The sequence below is a fragment of the Tachysurus fulvidraco genome, chromosome 13, assembly GCF_022655615.1.
Source record: "Tachysurus fulvidraco isolate hzauxx_2018 chromosome 13, HZAU_PFXX_2.0, whole genome shotgun sequence".
NCBI classification, from domain to species: Eukaryota; Metazoa; Chordata; class Actinopteri; order Siluriformes; family Bagridae; genus Tachysurus; species Tachysurus fulvidraco.
The window spans coordinates 15,697,326-15,717,366 of record NC_062530.1 but is presented as its reverse complement, the minus strand read 5'-3'; the positions used below and the strand labels follow the sequence as shown (position 1 = coordinate 15,717,366).

The 20,041-nt window shown below is 38.1% G+C and overlaps 3 protein-coding genes across 8 annotated transcripts in view; 1 reads left to right on the top strand and 2 right to left on the bottom strand.

The window, feature by feature from the left end:
* Positions 1–1,788: 1,788 nt before the first annotated feature.
* Positions 1,789–9,606, bottom strand: synm (synemin, intermediate filament protein). Its single transcript, XM_027161378.2, has 4 exons — positions 8,809–9,606; positions 7,468–7,592; positions 5,399–5,469; positions 1,789–5,306 (listed from the first exon to the last, which is right to left on the bottom strand). The coding sequence occupies exons 1-4, from the start codon at positions 9,604–9,606 to the stop codon at positions 3,070–3,072; spliced, it is 3,231 nt and encodes a 1,076-aa protein (XP_027017179.1). The 3' UTR covers positions 1,789–3,069.
* Positions 9,607–9,813: 207 nt separating this feature from the next.
* pgpep1l (pyroglutamyl-peptidase I like) lies at positions 9,814–13,119 on the top strand. Of its 6 annotated transcripts, none has more exons than XM_047822253.1 (5): positions 9,814–9,951; positions 10,453–10,505; positions 11,946–12,062; positions 12,458–12,684; positions 12,834–13,119. In XM_047822253.1, exons 3-5 carry the CDS (start codon positions 11,958–11,960, stop codon positions 13,000–13,002), a joined length of 501 nt encoding a protein of 166 aa, XP_047678209.1. In that variant the 5' UTR covers positions 9,814–9,951; positions 10,453–10,505; positions 11,946–11,957; the 3' UTR covers positions 13,003–13,119. The 6 variants fall into 6 exon arrangements, with proteins under 6 accessions (XP_047678209.1, XP_047678208.1, XP_027017181.1 ...); XM_047822252.1 differs by lacking the exon at positions 9,814–9,951 and adding an exon at positions 10,034–10,300 and having other exon boundaries at positions 10,453–10,478; positions 12,512–12,684; XM_027161380.2 differs by lacking the exon at positions 9,814–9,951 and adding an exon at positions 10,034–10,300 and having other exon boundaries at positions 12,512–12,684.
* Positions 13,120–13,351: 232 nt separating this feature from the next.
* The window catches only part of igf1ra (insulin-like growth factor 1a receptor), a 96,549-nt gene continuing 89,859 nt past the window's right edge, over positions 13,352–20,041 (bottom strand). Inside the window, exon 22 of the mRNA XM_047822250.1 lies at positions 13,352–18,858. Within this exon, the coding sequence (XP_047678206.1) occupies positions 18,438–18,858 (421 nt within the window). The 3' untranslated portion in view covers positions 13,352–18,437. The remainder of the gene's footprint in view (positions 18,859–20,041) is intronic.

Genomic DNA, 20,041 nt, shown 5'->3' with positions numbered 1-20,041 from the left:
TTTAGAGCTTTCGTTAGAAATCTTCTAACATATTGTGGCATTTATGTTAAGTTATTCCTCAGAAAGCCACTGAAAGAGCATATTTGTGGTTGATTCTTGTAAGGGATCTCCACATACCTTTAAGGCTCTCTGTTGCTATGTTGTTTTGTTGTTGTATCTAAGTGTAAGACAGGTCCAGGTTTCAGGCTGTGTATCAACGTTTGACTCCTCTTAAAGCTGCTAAACTTTCCCTACCAGATAATGTTGTGCATGGATCAGATTCTTATTCATGTAAGCAGGATAACAGCTGCAGCCCAGAAAAGCTCACCCATGCTTTCAAATTTAGCCAAAACCCGGTTGGAACTGAGAATCCTAATTCATTGACACAGTGTTTTAGCATAATGCTCGATGTTTTATTGACCTACATTAAGTCCAAGTCAGGTTACCATCCAATTGGGCTTCCTCCAAGTTTTCAGGTTTGTTCCCACCTCCCCAAAACCTGTGTGTAGATTGCATCCCATCCAATGTATATTGCCACCATTATCCTAGTACACCTGTGATATGCTCCAGATTCACTGTGACACTGACAGAATAAAACATTAACTAAAGACACAATACAAAAATCCAAAAAAGAAATAGAAGCCTACTTGTTTAGGAAATGTCACAATGATGGAAACACTGGAAGACTGCTTTATAATTGCTTTCCTGTTGAAAAATTACCTCCATTACATCATTCCTGCCTTGAGACCCAACTGACTAAAGTTTGTTCCATTTTTCCAAGGTTTTTCCTACTTTTTGGTCATTGAGAAACACTGAACAGTAGGTATATTGTAATGTTCTGGTTATCCATGATATAACATGATGTAATACAAATCAGAAAATGCTATGTTTATTATTCCTCTTCCATCTGTGTAAATATTTAATGGTAGATATTGGCAAATACAGCTAAAGTATCCTTATATCTCACTCTCATCCCTTAGATAATGGGTAAATGTCATGAGTTGAGTGCTGAGCTGGATGGTCTGTAAGTGGAAGTGGTGAGAAGAGTTTGGACTTTACAAGGCGAGTTTATTTGTGGAAACAAAGTACCCTGGACCCAAAGTACCCTGCCCAATCTGAGTCAGGAGGCAGCCCTTCCACTAATGTCCCCAGTTGTGCACAAATACTTGTCTTTAATGTAAGATCTACCATAATGTATTGTCTTGTACAATCATTCCCTTTTATAGCAGTACAGACATTTGTGAGAACCACAGCTGGGACAAAAGGTAACTTTTAAATACAATAGGTATAGTATGAGACTTTCCTCAACTGTATTTTTGTTCTTCCTAAGAGATTTTGGCTTGGCTAGCAAACCATCTGGTCCACTTAGAAAATATTAATGTATGTTTAGATTTCTAATCAAAGATTTAGGACACTAACTCTAAAGCATACAGGAAGATATGTGATTATTTTAGTAGTAGCATGAATTAATAACCAATGTGGAAGTGATGTGGAATAGAATGAGTTAGGAGTCCACAATCTGAGTCTTGATGTAGAAATAAAAGTTAGAATGTAAGTATTGCATAAAAAGTAAAAAACACACTAGTTGAAGAGAAAAAGTAAAATCCAGTTAACATTATCATCAAACATTATTATTATTATTATTATTATTATTATTATTATTATTGTTGTTGTTGTTGTTGCCGTTGTTTTTGTTGTTGTTGGTGGTGGTAATGGTGATGTTCCATTAACACTGGAAAAAAATTATGAAATTATTTTGGAAATGGTCTGAAGTTTCAAAAAGTCTAAATGAAGTGATTACACATTCGATGCAAATAAAAAGCTTTAATAACAGTCACCAGTGATTCTAACATAATAAGAATAATGTTTAATAAGTATTAATGTGAAAAAAAGAATCATAACTTTATTTATTGAATAATGAATACATAATACAGTAGATTAATTTAATGTTGCAAATAATATTGTTCATTAACACATGTTCCTGATACCCACACATAAACAACACTTTAGGACACGTTCACTCACTCACTCACTCTTTCCTTCTCGCTCCCTTTATTAGAACCACGTGAAGCATGAGTAAGGGTCCCAAAATACACTGGTTATGCAAACATGCTATTAGACACCACCCCAGTGACCACTAGACTCACACTGTTTATTTTTAAGAGTAGTTTGATTTTTCACACATGCCTGGACAGTGGCAAGGCTCTAATGTTGGAAGTTCTGGGGGCTGGATTAGTGAATTCCATGCTAATGTTATTTAAAGATTAAAGGCCCAGGAAGGACAGGAAGGATAGTCTGAAATCGCTGGTACTCACAGAGCCAGGTCAATCAATTCAGATTCCAACAGTGTTTATTTTACCATGTAATTAACAGTTTTATTGAGTGTCTGATCAATTACACAATTGTGCTAAACCGGAATAGGCACAGGCATATAAAAAACAGGCACCTCTTAATTGTTTTAACGTTTTAGTCTTAATTTTATTAATATAAAATATATTTGAATGTATAACTGTGGACCATAATAATTTGAAATGTGGTAAAGCAAAACAGTTTCATCATAAACATAACAGTGCAAATACTAAAGAGTACATTGTAGATCAAAACATATTTGTAAATTTAAAATGTAAAAATTAAGGTAAAGGATGTCAAAAAACAGATAAACAATGCAGTGATTTGAGCAATGAATGCAGTACAGTATGTACCATCTAAAGTATCTACTTTTGTTACAATTATTTGTGTAGTGTTACCAGAGACAACCATATTCTATAATTAATTATATTGAATGTTCTTTTATTAACTTCAGTAAATTGTATACCATGCCATTCCCAATCCAAGACATATAATAAATGTGACTAATTCTTTGAAGCTTACACAGAAAACAGGCACACTGCCAAATGAGTCTAAATTCATTAATTGACTGCATTAATTCCATATCTGTTTGCATAGAAAGAAAAATGTAAGTCACTGATATATGCAGCTTTCTATATGTATTGTAAAAACAATGACAGTAATGAGCATTTCTCCATACCTGATTATATAATAGGAGTTTTTATTTGGATATCATTAATGGGTGGTTTATCTGGATATCAGTTAGTCTTCCTGGAAGCTGTCAAGATAAACAGTAGCTATTCTTTTCTCCTGGCAGACCTTTAATGAGGGGTCAGTCTTCTGTTCCTGAAGGACCTTTTGCACACTGGCTCCATTTTCTTTTTGATCTTGCAAATCCATCCCTTCTATGCCTGTTACAGATGCACCGTTGTTAATATCCATTTGGAACGTGAAGGATCTCTCATTAGGCCCCAGCCTGATGACCTTCTCTGTCTTATTTTCAATGGCTGAGCACAAGCCTTCAGTTTCTTCAAGGCTGGCCATCCATGCCTTTTTCTCTTTTTGGACGTCTTCACTGGACAGTCTGATGGTATACTCACCACCAGCTCCACTACTGTGTGCCTGATGGAGGTCAGAGCTGGATGACTGCTGTGCTGCCATCACCTGTTCTAGTGACAGGTCATCTACCTCATCTTGCAGCAGTCCAGAATCCTCCAGACACTGGGAAATATTAAGCTCAGCCACAAAGGTCATTTTCCCATTGTCTGGGGATTGTTGCACCTTCTGAAAGTTAACAGAAAGGTTCTCAGAACTCTGACCAGCTTTGGTGAAAGAAACAAGCTCTTCTTTTAGAGCACCAGAGACAGTGCCCTCCAGCTGCTCCAGAGCTCCCTTTAGCTGTTCTCTGGGATCCAATGACTCTTCTTTCAATATCTCCAGCACGGAGTCTTGTACTTGGGGAGAAACATGCACCTCCTCTTCAATAATACACTCTGGAATTCCAGTGATGTCTCTTTTGATATATTCAGGTGACTCCCTGTTTTTTTCCCCTTCATGAAAGTACATCCTACTTGTAGGCAAACCTTCTTCCTGGTAGTATCGCTCATCCGAAAGGTCTTCAACCGCACCATAATGTCCATAAGACATAAATCCTCCACCCTCCTCTGATTCAGACATGTTGTCTTCAGGAGTGGAAACAAAGTATTCTTGTGTTTCTTGGCCCTGGGAATAGTATGGGAGGCTCTCATCTCTGGACATTTCCTGTACCTGCACAAATCCACTCTTGCTATACTCTGAGGCTTTCACAGACTCAGTGTTTTCATGTTGTTTAGCTGGCTGAGGTTCATTCTCTGGTTCTTCAATGTGAAAGAACATTGATGAAGTTTGAGAGTAAGGCTTGAATTTAACCTCTACAATATCTTCAGTTTCAGCTTTCCCTACATCACTAGGAGATTCCAGCGGTGTCTCCATTATCTCTACTTTAACCGACTTGTTTTCTAAGCTTTCATTTTCAAGACCAAGACGTAGGAGGTTATGAATCATATTTCCTGTTGGGGTTCCTTCAATATCCTCAAGCGAGACTTTATGTATCCCCTTACTAAGGAGTTCCTCAAGAGCTGAGTTATCTGACACATCCAGGTCCTCTTCCACTTTTGACTGTAGGACTATCTGAGTCTTGGTGCTTCCATCCTCTTGCTCTGTTTTCTCTACATGGTATGTGATCTTGGAGTCAGCAGATGAACTGATATTTGTATCAAAGCCAGCAGGCTTTATGACCTTTTCTATAATTTCTTCCATGGAAACTGAGTCCAAAACCTTTTCCTCACCTGCAAATACCTTTGATTGCACATTTCCAGAATCTTTCAAACTTTTCTCATCTTCTTGATTGAATGCCTTCTGCTGGATAAATGGAGTTGCATCAGGTTGCACTGTTGCCATGGCATGATCTCCTTCTGTCCTCTCATCTTTTCTTTCATAATTCTTATCAACAACTATCTGAGCAGGTTCTGCATCAGTGTTCAGGCTCATCATCGGTGGTGCCACAACTTTCACTGATTTTATTTGTACTGTTGAAGAGGTGGTAGGGAATAATTTGTTTTGTATTTCTGACTGGAAAATATCTGGTGAACTCCTTGGTGGGCTTTTGGACACACCTTGGATGATCACTGTCTGTTCCTCCATCACTTTTTTGCCAGTCTTATTAGCAGATTCAACCGGTTTGGTTGCACTTGGTGTACCTGAAGCCTGTTTTGCTTTGGTGAATGAAATCATGTCTCTTCTTGCAGCAGGACTCTGTTGGGCATGCTTTGAAACAGTGATAGGCAAAATCCTGGAGGTTTTGTGGGATTCGAACTGATTAGATACAGTGGAGGTTCTCATGCTGGAAATGGGTTCCATCTTCCATACATCATACCCAATTAAATTCCTTCTCACTTCTGGCCGACTGGCTGCCATGGTGGAGCCTCTTGTAGTGTAAGGATGGGATGGCAATTTGATATCTGCCAGAGAGAAAATGCAAGGTTTAGCATTTTAAAATTTTTAAAATGATCCTTTAGTGTAACTGAATGTAGTAAAACTTAGTCCACAGTACCTATAATTCTCTCTCTTGAATACTGGTCAGACATCATTTGAGCATGTTTACCTTCACCTTCTAGGAGTGCCCTAGGAAGCATAAAATCAAGGGTTAGGAATTTTCCATGTACAAAATATTAGTTAAACTATTTGGGTTATTTCTTTCACCTCTCTTCATTATGCTCACCACCTTGCTGAGTCATCACCAAACAAAACCTTAAACTGAAAGGAATACAAGACACATACACTGACCTTCCCAAAGATTTACGTGACTAATTAAAGATAAACTTCACCATACCACCATACAGTACCATTGCATTCCTTTTTTTCCTACCTTAACACTGCTAGAGTAAATCTTTGAAAATACAGATCAGTATAGTCCCAGTGGACGTTCCCTCTGGAGCTGCTGAATGACCAAACTAAAAATAACAACCACAACGTGCTCTGTTTTCATTATAGCTCAGAATGTGAAGCTGTGACAGACAAAGAGAAAGACTTGTTTGCATTCTCTACTGCATTGCCAATGAAGACATTATAAAACTTCCACTGTTAAACAGGCCAGATATTTTAGAAATAAGAAAGTAGGTTGAAAAATATGGAACATTCTGCAGAATCATGGCAAGAAAAAACTCAAGCGAAGGATTTAAAAACAAGCAAAGAAGGGAAATGGTGATAGGGAGAATAACTCACTGGAGCCTTCTATAAAAGGCCTGGTAGTCACTTTGTGTACATGCCAGGGAGGTGAGAAGATGTGCCTGTCTGAATCCCAGCCTAGTTATATTACTAAACTGGATATTGTTTATTTATTTATATATACAATTCCATATATATATATATATATATATATATATATATATATATATATATATATATATATATATATATATATATATATATATATATATATATATATATATATATATATATGGAATTGTATGTCTACATAATACCCAAAATATAATGCATAGTTTGAAGTCATTATACCTATATACTCCAGCTAGTTTGGACACCTAAACTTTGCATTGCATCTACTGAACTTATGAAGGTCATTGTACAGAAGAATATAGTTGTTGTGTTACATGCCTTTGCAAGAACTAAAGCCTTCATGTAAACATAATTGATAATTACCATGTTTGCTCTAATGCTATACAGATTCAACCCCACAGTCACTCAAAATCATGTTAAAGCTCCTTAACCACAGTGTGGATATTAATCTCTGTCAAAAGGACAGGCAGAATTTGCTCTGCAGTTCCACTGATTAAAAATACACTCTGAGAGCTATATCAGGACAGAGAGGAGTCTGTTTGGCCATCAACACTAAATGTTTTCACAGAGATATGTTATGACATGGCATTTTGAGTACGGTGTTAGACACACGGTAAAATCAGAGTTTGATAAATGAAAGAAGCAGACCTTTGACGATATTTAACAAAATTTTTCATACCAACCGCATAACAGATACTGATTTTAAACTTTCAACAGAAGCTGCTTTTTAAATATAACCCTAACCCATAAAGCATAACTTATTTTGATATGCATCTTTAATATTTACTTTATAATGTCTATTGAAGTTTACTAAATGTTGTAATTTTGCCTAAATGGATCTGTATCTCAATAAATAAATGCATATTTTACACTTAATTCTGTACTTTTGTGCTTCTGGTACATTAGGTAGAGAAAGTACTGGCACCTTGTTTTGTCATGTGTTTCTTAATGTTGTTTTCATGTATCTGTTTCTCACCTGTTCTCACCTGAATCTAACTTCCCTGCCTATTTATTCTCTTTGCATTGCATGTTGCCTTGCAGAGTGCTGGTCTTTCTTTTTCCCTGTTTTATTGCCATGCCTTGCATAACCTTTTTTTGTGATTTATTTTAATTTTATTTTCCTGCCGATGTGTCATGTTATTTTGTTAATAAATCATCTTGTATTGTTATCTATTATTATGGTCTGGTTTTTATTCTCACCATGGCAACTGCCATCTTTGATAACACCAACCCTCTCTAGATCAGACTGGACACCTTACATTACAGGTTTCTAGTTAGAATCTTTTTTCTAAGAGTATATATTACTATGGACAGTATCTCTACCTGTATGCAGCCACTTCCATGCCAAGTCCCATTTTGACCTGTAGGAGGTCATGGTGATCCTTTAGCTTTTCTGAAATGTTGTCAGCCAGAAGCATACGCTCTTGTTCCAGTTCTTCAACAATTATCTGTGAAAGACAAACGTTACTTCATTATTCTAGCCTGCTAAAACCATTGAAAGTGCAACCACCTTGAGCATCCTTGCTCCTGAATTCTAAACTCATGGTGCAGTGATGTAGACAAAACTGGTTAGTGAATGTATTATTTGATATGACATATTGGTATTGCTGTGCTTTTCTAATAACATACTATTCATTTTATGGATTATCATGGGCTATCAAAAGAATGGCCAAAGATACTTCCTGTTGTGATGATGCACCTGTTGAGGATCTTTCGCAACACCCTACTCCATTACACTGCAATTGCTCCATTTAAAGCCTGAAGCCTGGTGACTGGCTTATAGCCACTTGCCTAAAGTAGGTCACTAAATGATTAGTCAAGCTCATCTAGCCCACAAGATGCCATAGTAACCTTTAAATCCTGTCCTGTTGTGATGGTTGTCAAAGCAGTCTGGTTCGACACGGCTATACTTACAATGATAAGTACAATCTTATGTCGTCTTTAGTTACCTATGTTGGGGACACCTTAAATACACATTTAGAAAAAAAAAATCGGTAGTTATTTAAAGGTTCCTTGGATAATTCAATGGATATAGGTACTGCAAACTCCTTCAAATAGAAAAACAGTGTTGTAGGGTTTAGCCTCCCCGAGACAGACATCTGACAATACTATCAAATAAATATGTTAAGAAGTGTGGTGTGTGCAGATCTTAAAGAGATTTTAATGCCTTGCTGCCTGTATAGCACAAGCATGACTCATTCTGTTTATTTATAAACTGAATAATCATCTGCTTAGAAAGTTCCCCTGAGAGCAATATTAAGACAAAACATTTAGGTCTGATACATGATGGATATAACGCACATAGAGATCAACGTGACCTAATGCTTGACTGAGAGCTCCACTGTGGCATGGTCAAAAATTGTTATCCAAATGCTTTAACACGTATTTGAGAGATTCTAGGATATTATGTTTAATTTGAAAACATCTCATGGGGTTGGGGTATTTTTTAAGAAGTGTTAGCCTAGAATGTTTAAGAGTGTGGTTGGTTTTCAACTGAGGGGGTGTGGTCATATTAGCCCCATTAACAACAACAACAATAACAACAAGCACCACCACCACCACAACAACCACAACAACAACAACAACAACAACAACAACAATAATAATGATGATGATGATGATGATGATGATGATTATAATGATGATGATGATGATTTCACACACCTGATATTGTCTAACGTCTTTTCTAAACTTTTCTTGCATGCCCATGAGATGCTCCTCTAGCTCCAGCTGTATCTGGCCGTGTTTCTCCATTTTCACCTGCAGCTTGTTCAGCTCTAAAGCGTACTCCACCTTCTCTCTTCTAATATCTTCAAGCCTCGCCTGATCTGCTTTTATAGATTCTTCCATCTTCTCAACCTCCTGTCGATACATTTCAAATGTTTCCATCCAACTTTCAGACAGGCTCAGTGCATAATCCTGGATCTCCTCTGTAGTAAACGCTGATGGCCCGCTGTACGTCCGCGTGACAACAGGTAAGACCCGGGTGTGAACCTGGTTCCTAAGGTGCGCCACCTCGTTCCTGTGCGCATCATGCAAAAGCGCGCATTCATTTTGCAGTTGAATCAGACGTTCCTCTAACGCACGGTTGGTCTGAAGAGCATGGCGGAGCTGCTTTTCACAACCTTTCAACTCACCATCGAGACCTTTACTAAGCGCAGTCTCATCGGAGCGCATGGCCTGGAGCAGCTGAAGTTCACAGCGCATCTTCTCTCGCTCCATCTCCGCTCTGGATTTTTCCAAAGACAGTTGTTCCACCAGCCTTCTCATTTCTCTCAGCTCTTCCATGCGTGTTTCTTCCCATTCTGTAGACCTGTGATGCCTGATAGTGTTTATTTCCGCTAGCAGGCGAGCGTTTTCTTGCTCTAACAGCTTCGCTCTGGACAGATACTGCATGAGTCTCTGATTCAGTTCCTGAAGCTGAAGCTTTTCGCCCTCGAACGACTTCTTAAACTGAAACATGTTCCTAGTGAGTCCGTGAATCGGCGTGTTGAATTAGAAAATGAAAAAGGAAACTATTCCCTCGTTATTAGTGGCAAGTGTGTAGGACGCGCAGTGTTGCTGTGAGGTTAAAGCAGACTTTCCAGGTGCAGAAGGGAGGCGCGCAGTAATGATGATGATCCAGTCCTCAGAGACAGATGTGAAGAACACTTCAGGAGCACTGCGACTGGGATCTGGCTCTCCCATGTGGACAACGATGGACAGTGCAGGACTGTTCTGACCTCCGTTATGCAATCTTACCCACTCAAAAGTGGTCGGCTGGATGATTCACTTTAGAGAACCGATTCTTTCCAACGAGGCATTTAAGTGAGTTTTGATTCGTTTGATTCACAACTGAGTATTGAGTCATGACCAGAATATCAATTCATAGATTGCCATGATGTCTAGATGGTTGCTCAAAGCATGAACTGTAAGCTAAATAGTCATAATTTGATTTAAATCAGATAAAAAAATATTGAACGCAAATGAATCATGTAGAAAGAACCATCTGTTCATGAATCGCTCACTGCGACTCTGAGGAATCGAGTGACGCTGATTCAGTCGCTGATTCAGGTGGTAAAGTTTTAATCGTCGTTCACCGTCTACGAAATAAATAACAATAACAACTTTACGAAGGGGATGGAAGCTTGCAAGCCAGAGTTAATTGTTCTTACAGGTGTGTGAAAAGGATTAGCTTAATACTTTTCCTTGCTGTAGACTTTTTACATTCTCCTTTATTCAATGCAAGTATTTTTTATATAAGATAAGATATGATATACATATATATATAAATGAATTTATATATGGATTTCTATTTTTTTTTTTCAGGGTTTGGTCCATTCCGACAATACCTGGTAAATCAAAGTTGGGAAGCAGTTAAGGTTGTGTATTTGTTTTAGGTTTACTCTTGAAACAGTGATGATTGAACCTGCATCATGATATGGCTTGGCTCATGATAGCAAATTGACTTTTCTGTAGTTATGTTTACATGCAACCAAATAATCCTTTAGTAATTAGAGTGATAACTTATTCAGATGGAAAACTCTTCTGAATAAAAAAAAATCTAGTATTTATTTAAAAAGGAAAATATGAGCCATGTAAATGCTTGAACATGACCATTTTCCTAGTCTGATTCACAACTTGCTCTCATGCACAGTGCTGTGGTGCATATGTTTATTTATGTCTTACATTTGAGCAGAAGCTTTGTTCAGAATACAGTAATGGACATGTCAACAGATAAAACATTTTAATTGGATTGCAATGTTTAGTGTGCACTGGGCTTAAGGTAAAAATTGGCACATGTACAATGGCAACTTATCTAGTGGTTTAAATGGTTTATGAATCATTTAACTGGGAGTGTCACCCACAGCAAGAAAAAAACTTTCCCAGTACTGCTACAGTATTTTATTACTGCTTTTTATTGTTGATCTGGTTGCTTAGGCATTTTGCTAAATGATGTTAATTAATCAATCAATCAATCAATCAATCAATCAATCAATCAATCAATTTACACTAACAGTGTAATTGTGTTCAGGCAAAGTATGCACAATAATGCTTTTTAAAGCATCTATGATGTTTTTAACATTGTAGGGTCTTCAACATTAGACAAATATCAAGTTCAAGTTCAAGCTTTCTTTATTGTCAACTCTTTCACATATACAATACATACACAAAAAAATTAATTGAAAATGTATTTCTCTCAGTCCCAAGGTGCAAAATATTAGCAATGAAATTTAAATAAAGTGCAAGGCATATGTAGACACAGTGAAGAATAAGCAGACCAATGCTGCACAAAGTGACTGGTACATGTTTTCATATGTTAGTGGGAGGGGGGGAGTGGAAGGACCTGGGGATGTGGGATCTGAAGGGGAGTGTTGGCCTGTGGCAGAAAAGAGAAGTGGAGGCAAGTTTGAGAGCATGTTCAGCTTCCTGACAGCCTGATGAATGAAGCTGTCCTTCAATCTGTTTGTCCTGGCCCGGAGACTCCGCAGTCTCCTCCCTGATGGCAGTAGACTGAAGAAGCTGTGTAATGGGTGGGTGGGATCACCTGCAATGCAGAGGGCTTTTCGGGTGAGACGGGTCTCGTAAAAGTCTTGGAGGGAGGGGAGAGAGACACCAATAATCCTCTCAGCTGCTCTCACTATGCGCTGTAGCGTCTTCCGGCAGGATGCGTTGCAAGCACCGTACCACACAGTGATGCAGCTCGATAGTATGCTCTTAATGATGCCTCTGTAGAATATCTCAAAATTATCTTAAAAATAAAACAAAACAGCGATCTCCATGTTGAAATAAGGCTAAATAATGAATTTGATTTCTTGTAGGGCTTAAAGAGAATGGGGCTTGGAGCAAACATTGAGATTCACATTGTTGAGATTCCTGTGTGTTACTCAAAAGCTCAACAGGCTATTGCCGAAATATGGCACAATCTGAAACCAAAGGTAAAGAGACTGCTTTGGTACAATGGACAAGGATATTGCTTACATTTCTGAGATGGTGTTTTTTTGCCCCAAACTCTTAACCCCTGGATGTTTTAAGAAATATACTGCAATCCTATTTGAGGTTACAATTTATTACCGTCCACGGTGTCCAAATGTCTGTTCTAAACTGAACATAACAGAACTAACTAGTCACATAAAATTAAGAAATTAATAAATAAAATCAATAGAATTATTGGAAGTAATAATATAAATCAGCATCACCACTAAGCATGTTCTTTCTTTCTAAAAAAAAAAAAAAAATTAAGTAAAAATGTATAATAAGATCATAGTTGCAGTGTGGTTTAAAATATATTGAATATCTGTTGCTGACCATATCCAGTCTGTCTGCTGATCAGGTTGCTATCCATGTGGGCATAGCCTCAGGAACCAAATGTATTATTCTGGAACAGACAGGCAAGAACAGTGGCTATAAAGACAGGGATGTGTGTGGCATCTGCCCAGCCGATAACTGTTGTATTCAAGGAGGAGCAGAACGACTGGATTCCATAATAGACATGAGGTCAATTGCCAAGTGCTTGAAAGGGCTTGGACTGGATGTGATCTACTCTAGGGATGCTGGGAGGTTTGTTCTTTTATTGCTCAGTGCTTTTTCTAATATAAACTTTTCAATATATAGCAATTGATTTTTGGTCATTTTTCTGTAACAGTTCTAAAATGATCTGTTAGTACAATGACAACTGTAATGCAAATGTGTGTTTTCTCTGTGTGCAGGTACTTGTGTGATTTTGTACTCTATCACTCCCTCCATTATGGGCAGAGGAGAGCAGCACTCATCCATGTGCCTGCCTGTACCTGCCTGGTGAGCCCAGAGAGATTGTTGTATCAGCTTCAGACCATTATCCAGGTCATGTTATGCCAGTTTGATGCACAAAGTGTCTGACAGACAGATGCAGACAACACCACATAAAGAATTACATAGTGCTTTAATAGTCTTAGTTTGGAAAAAAAAAGCATGTGAGTGTGTTAATAAAGACGCAATAAGTAAAACTCAACACTGGCAATTTGTCCCATTCACTTTTTTAATCCAAAATTTAAGAAAAAAGAAAATACATGAAAATTCTTCAGATACACATTAAGCCAATGTCATGTAAAAAGTATAGTCTGAACTAGAAGTGAGGAGAAAATAAAAATAAAGCGAGGAGGCCTCAGATACATTAATTTACGAGAAGACAAGTACCAGCTGAGCTGTTTCATCAAATCAGTTTTTCCAATCAGTTCAATGACACAGATAAAAGTTTTTTTTTTTGTTTTTTTGTTTTTTTTTTTTCAGAAAAAAAAAAGTTCTCAGTACAGTAGAACAAGGCCCCTTTACATTTATTTGACTTATTTATTTATTTTTTTAAAATCCGGAATGCCAAGCAAAGTAACAGTGCCTGGAAAATGATGTATATAAAACCTCAAGCTCATTATTGCAATCAAAATGCATCTACGCATCTTCTCAAAACCTGAGGTTTTGTATTCTGAGGAAATACAACAAAAATTAATGATACTTGGAAAAAAAAAAGAAAACAAAAAAACAAACCAAACTCTTTCAGTCAATCGATCTTCAGGATCGCAAGGATCGGTAATCGCAAGAAGCGCTATATCTACTGTAAACTTTTCTCTTTAAAACAAAAATTCTAGTCATGTTAAATCTCTCTCATGACTACCCGTAATCTACTGGACATAACTGTCCTATTTGTGTCTGTGTTTCTGTGGTAGATTTGTAACCTACAGTTAACTAGGGACCTTGGCAGCTTTCAACAAAAACTGACATTCACTTTGGAACAAGCCAACCCTTTTGTCCATTTCATTACAGAAAAAAAAAAATCAAACAAATAAATATCACTGCTCTATAGTAATTTTTTTTCTCAATATAAAGACATCAAAATCTACATCACTACATCTACATGTGATACACTCCCATCCATATACATATGCAACAACACAAGTACAAGGCCTTTCAAAGAATGGTGATTTGGATTATGTCTTGTCCCATGCAGAACGCCATTGATTTTTTTCCATACCATATTTTTTCCAGCAATCTGATCTCCCAACCAGGTCTCCCTGTCACTGGCCACATTTTTAGCCCTGAAATTTCTCTTACACAAAACTACAACAAGCAGAGACTGAAAGAACGTTAAGTGCTACAAAACGGTACTTTCAGGGTTTGTGAGAAATTATGGAGCAAAGTGTTTTTTGTGTGCTTCAAAGTCCTTTTCTGTCTGAAACCTACTTCGAAGGTCTAAAGCCTTGTTCATTTTAGTAAATGCGTGTTTGGAAAACTGTTCTGCTGAGACCGAGCACCTGCCCAAAGCTCCGGATAGCCAGTTGAAAGGAGATGGAGAGGCCTTAAAAACAGACAGAGGAGCAGCATATTTGAAGCAGCAGAGAGAGACACAATAACCCAGACACTTCTGTCTTTCTTTCTCTCTAGAAAAGGAGGATGAGATAGATGAGTATGGGAAATTTCTGGAGCAAATGGATGAAAGAAAGGACGTTTTAAACCAAATCAGCACAGCATGCAGGAACATTGAGTCTACAGAAGGCCAAATACTTAAATATCAAATTTCCCAAAAGCACATACTTTGGTGCTTATTTTACATTTTTAAAATTATCGAGTCAAGATTTAGTTTCTTACAGCTGAAAGTGTACAAACAGCTCATAGTCTCTCACAGAGGTACGGGCTATAGTGTAATCATTAAATACTGAGATGATCATAATGCTAAACAGTTTTATTTTAATGTAAACTGGCTCAAGACTATATTTATATATTTGGCTGGTCTGTGGGTGTTAAGTGTTAGTAGAAAAGTGAAGGAATGTTGCAGTGGTACTTTTATAGCTGAAAGTGAAGCCGCTCTGAAAAAGACAAATCGGGTTTTTTAAAAACTTTTTTTAATGAGGAATGCAGACTAAAAATCACATCAGTATGTCTGCTGGAGTTAGAGCTAGAGTAGAGAGGAACGGCACTACAGTTTCTGCTCTCTGTCAGTGCCAAAGCTTGGACAGTTAAACAGTACCAAATGAGTCAGAAAATTAGAACTGTTTCAGGCCTGAACAGGAAATATACTGTAAGATCAGCAAATAAATAAATGAATGCAAAATAGTGGTTTTGCTGGCTTAAGATTTTATCTTAAGATTATAGTAGAGTATAGTATATTTGATATACTAATATAAAGTATAGTATACTCTTAACTGTACTCGCTTTGGAAATGCAACAGTTTGACTTTAGGCAGAAAATCAATCACAGCAGTATTTGTATAAAACCATAAATGGCAAACGCTCAAAGCCAGCTGCATGATCGGAGGATTCCTGGTTGCGGAAATCACTTTACTGAATGGAGAGAGGATGGCTAAAGCTTATGCAGGTCTGTCCAAAATATTATACGCCTTGTCCTATTTATGGCTCTTATAAAATCAGACAAGCCAGTGATACTTAGAAGGAATAACCTTTTCATTACAAAGAATTTTGGAAGTGTGCAAATACACTGATTTGTCCAGAATTGTAACTGTCAGTTAGATACCTACATTCGGCTGTAAAATATTACTCTTACAGTATGTGTGGTTTTTTTTTTTTTTTTTTGTGGGATACAGTTTGGGCTGCTTGTTTTGGGCTTGCATGTAGCTACACAGCCCTCCTCTCTCCAGTCCTCTGAGAGCATGTGATTTGTGATGCTGATGAGGTTTGTTTGTCTAGAGGCTGAAGTTTGTCTCTTACAGACATGAGAAAATAGTGAGATCTTTCTTTTTTTTTTTTTTTTTTTTTTTTTTTTATGAACATACATATATAATAACAAAAAAAAAGAGTGAGGTAGATAAATGCTTGAAAGAAATGGAAAATAAAGTCCCCCAGTAATGACATCATGGAAAATACAATTAAAAACTCATATACATTGGGCCATTTATACAGTGATTTAAACTTCTCTCGCTCTCTCTCTCAAACACACACACACACACACACACACACACACACACACACACACACACACACACACACACACACACACACACACACACACACAAACACAAAATAGAATAAATAACCCTAAAGGAGAGGAAAACAGCCTTCTATCAAGGGTCAAATTACACATGAGAAACACTACTCAAAATAGAAAGAGAAATCCTTCAAAATAGAAATAAATTTTTGTCAAATCAAAAAAACGAGCCTCTTTCACTCTCAATGAAATGACAAGACCACTGAGCTGGAGCCCTGTCTGTATTTGGTTTCCAGATGTCTCATCAGAGAAGCCTGCACCCATCAAGAGCGTGTGACTACGCTGAGGCGCATTGGAGAATGCAGCCTACAGCAGCATGTTGCTTTAGAGCGCAGGCGAGCAGGTTGGGGTTTGTAAGGCAACCTAAGATGACCCAAGTAGCCCTGTCAGATGCTAAGCAATTATACAGATGGGGTGATAGTGATATTTAAAAAAACACACATACACACAACAAAAGTAAGATGAATCTTGAATTAAGAATGAGGCACTGGGGGAGGCAGAAAAATCACTGTACAACACTCATGGGAGGCAGAGCAGCAAGAGAGAGCGCCAGTACACCAAAGACAAAGCAACAGATTTGAAGGAGGAGCTGGGACAAGGATGCATGGAGAGAGCAAAATCTTAACTCTGACCTGAGATTCAGTTGCACCTGGGGTGCAGTGCTAGAAAACTGGTACAAGGGTGCCAAAACTACTCACACAGACCAAGGGCCTTTGTAAAAACCTACACAAACACAGTAATAATAATAATAATATTAATATTAATAATAATACATTAAAAACATAAGGCAATGGATTGTATGTGGCAACCTAGACAACCTCTCAGCGGAAGGGGAAAATCTGTTTATTAAATATAATTTTTCTTCCTTTTTTTGTTTTTCTTTCATTTTTTGCTAGAAGAGTATAAAGCATAAGAAAATGGACTGTAGTGGAGATCATAAAATATTAAACCTGAAGGATTTCTTTATATATATATTTATATATTTATATATATATATAACATCCTTGAAGAAAAAAAAGGATAAAATAGCAGCTTCTTTCTGTACAGACAAAGAACATCAGAGCTGTAAAAAAGTTATCAAAAGTGACAAACCAATGATGTGTGTAAATGATCTGGTGGTCTAACATACAACTGTAAGACCTTTGTAGAATTGGCGGATTTGTATAGAGACAAAGATCTAGGTGAACAAAATACCTGCCGTGTACAATGCCTCAAAGTCTATGCAAACAAGTTTCAAGACCGGTGATCCTCTTAGCCCAAACGGTTTGCTTCATGTTTGAGACAATCTTGTATGCCTCTTATCTGGCTCAGCACTTGGAACATGCTCTTTGTCGTCGTTTGCTGTCAGACTGTTTGTATGTCATTTGAAACAACACATCGTGGCTGTGCATCTCTCAGATGCTGGAGTGGACACGGTCATGTCACAGTTGGACAATCAGAGCTATGCCAGAGGGGAGAGCAGACCGACTGCTTTACCAGGAAAAAAATAATAGCATGAGGCCAGTGTAGGAGTTATAGTTTCATGACTGCAGTACTTTCTTGTTCAAACAAAATTTAGGAAGTAAAGAGGGGAAACATAAACATGCTGATTAATAAATATGAAAAAGAAGTATTGATTTGGTAAAAATAAAAATAAAAATAAAATCGGCAGTTTCAAAAAGCCCCATCTTTGGGGCTGGAGCAAACGACAACTTGACCAAACAGGCCACAGTTCTAACATGAGAACGAGCTATCCTAGCAGAGATGCCCTCTACTTTACCTTGAAAGAGAAATGTGATGATAAAGAGAGCAGGTGAGGGAAAGATATGCAGCATGGCAGAGAGGAATATATGCGTTTTCATTTGGCAAAAACCCACATACACCTCAAGACATGCACACACAAACACACACAAGCCCTTTAAAAAGTGCTCAGAAAGTTGGGCTTGTTGGGTGATACACGAAGAAAAAAAAAGTTTATATACAATTCTCTGGCTGAGAATATGCTTATACCTCTTTAAACCTCCTCTAGGACATTAAAAAGCAACAAAATATGATACAAAAGAAGTTTCTGCTGCAGCTCCCCAGTGTGATGGTTATGTGAGTCATTTTAAATATTGCCAGAGCATTACGCAGCCTTTCTGTGTGCCACACATAAATCTTGCACTGTGATAAAAATAAAAATAATAATAATAATAATAATCATCATCATCATAAAAATAAGTAAGCAATGTACTGATTTACAGTAGGACATTGTCTATCTGGGTATCAACTCCATTTTTGCTCCTTGAGTTTGTTTTTTCGACTAAGAAAAAAGTACAAGTTACCACAAACATGTGTAAGGGAAATTATGGGATACCGTGAATTCAGCAGGCCGACGACTGTGGAAGCGGAAGCGCTCGCTCGTTTTTGCGGCCGCCGTTCATGTGTGCATACGGCTGTGTGTTGTCGAAGTGTGAGTCCAAAGCTGGAGACGCTGTAGAGGAAGAAGGTGAGGTGGAGGGTGTAGGGACTGAGGTGCAGGTCATGGGGGCAGAGGGCAAAGTAGCAGTCTCTGTAAGCCCCTGAGAGGAGGGTGGAGTCAGGGTGGAGGCAGGGTCCAGCGGGATGTTCTCCATGTTTCCCATGTCAAGCTCCTCTGTGTCAGGTGGCTTGTTCTCATCGCTGTAGAAGAAGCTGACGTCATGGAAGGAAGGCTCCAGCTCCTCCTTGATGCTGCTGATGATCTCCAGGAAGGAGGGACGCATTTTGGGGTTGTACTGCCAGCACATGCGCATCAGCCCAAACCTATCAAACGTTCACAAATAAATACACACCGACGCTGAATAGATTCTGCATGGTCAAGTCTTCAGCAAAGTGAAAAATATTATATGTGTAACATTATAGTCTAATTGTATAATCTTTATATATAACACAGCTTATAACCTGTTCAGTTGTGGATATCTGATAAACCAATCAGTTAGTCACATGTATAAATCCAGGAAGACTTGGCCTCCTTTAAGGCACGTTATACCAGCCACTACATATTGATAACTAGGCTTGCATGTAATTAGTATCTGCCCTATTTATATTAGTTAAAGGACTTACCCGCTTTAATCTCAGATATCAGAGATATCTTAATACAATATTATTAGTCACTGTAAAATAAAGATGACTCTAAAAAGAACAAGAAGGTCCATCTGTTTTGGTTAGCACTTATTCTACTGTACACTGGGTCACAGGGTGCCCGGAGCCTGTCCAGAACCCTCGGGGCATATGGTGGTTGACAAACCCACTGCAGGGCATCATCACATACACACTCGCACAAGCACTGTCCCACTACAGACAATTCTGAGATGCCAATCAGCCTACAGCGCATGCCTTGGACCTAAAGAAGAACCCAGAGATGCACATGGAGAACATACAGGGCAGAAGAAGAAATCAAAGAGAGGTGAGAGGCCAAACATGCTAACCACTAAGAACTAGAATGTAACTAAAAAAACAAAGCCAAATGTGAAAAGCTTGTATTTTATTAGATTTAAATGGGTGCTGCTTGATCAATAGGTGGCACCAGACCACTTTGAAACTGAGTTCCTCCAAAATGTTTTGAGTACACACATAGTAAAGTCTGCATGTGCTGTTATGACCCACACGCCCTCCCAACTGCTGAGTCCATACAGCCAATCATGAAAAGCTGACAGCCTCATAAAAAAACAGGGTCATTACAGCTCGATGTGGTGCAGCAGCACTCACATCTTACACAAACAAGCTAAGAATATCTGTCCAGCCCACCAAAATAAATGCCTATGGCTCAGCTGCGGGGTAACAGGCCTCTACAGCCTCAGTGAGACATATCAGAGCATGCTCCTCAAGTCAAGCAGCGCACCATAATGGGGGAGGCTGCTTTTTTAAGATCTTCATTGAGTGCTCCTGAAAAAGTTAATTATACCATTGGTTTAAACTGGGCATAGACGATTGATGACAGTAGTCA

Bases quoted from the DNA above. Each gene is read 5' to 3' on its own strand.
- synm (XM_027161378.2), bottom strand. From the start codon at position 9,606: ATGTTTCAGTTTAAGAAGTCGTTCGAGGGCGAAAAGCTTCAGCTTCAG. The intron at 5,470-7,467 runs GTAGAGATACTG...TATGCTTCCTAG, and splicing joins ATGGAAGTGGCTGCATACAG to GGCACTCCTAGAAGGTGAAG. The intron at 5,307-5,398 runs GTACTGTGGACT...TCTCTCTGGCAG, and splicing joins TTCAAGAGAGAGAATTATAG to ATATCAAATTGCCATCCCAT.
- pgpep1l (XM_027161379.2), top strand. From the start codon at position 10,264: ATGGAAGCTTGCAAGCCAGAGTTAATTGTTCTTACAG. The intron at 10,506-11,945 runs GTTGTGTATTTG...GATTTCTTGTAG, and splicing joins AAAGTTGGGAAGCAGTTAAG to GGCTTAAAGAGAATGGGGCT. The intron at 12,063-12,457 runs GTAAAGAGACTG...TCTGCTGATCAG, and splicing joins GGCACAATCTGAAACCAAAG to GTTGCTATCCATGTGGGCAT.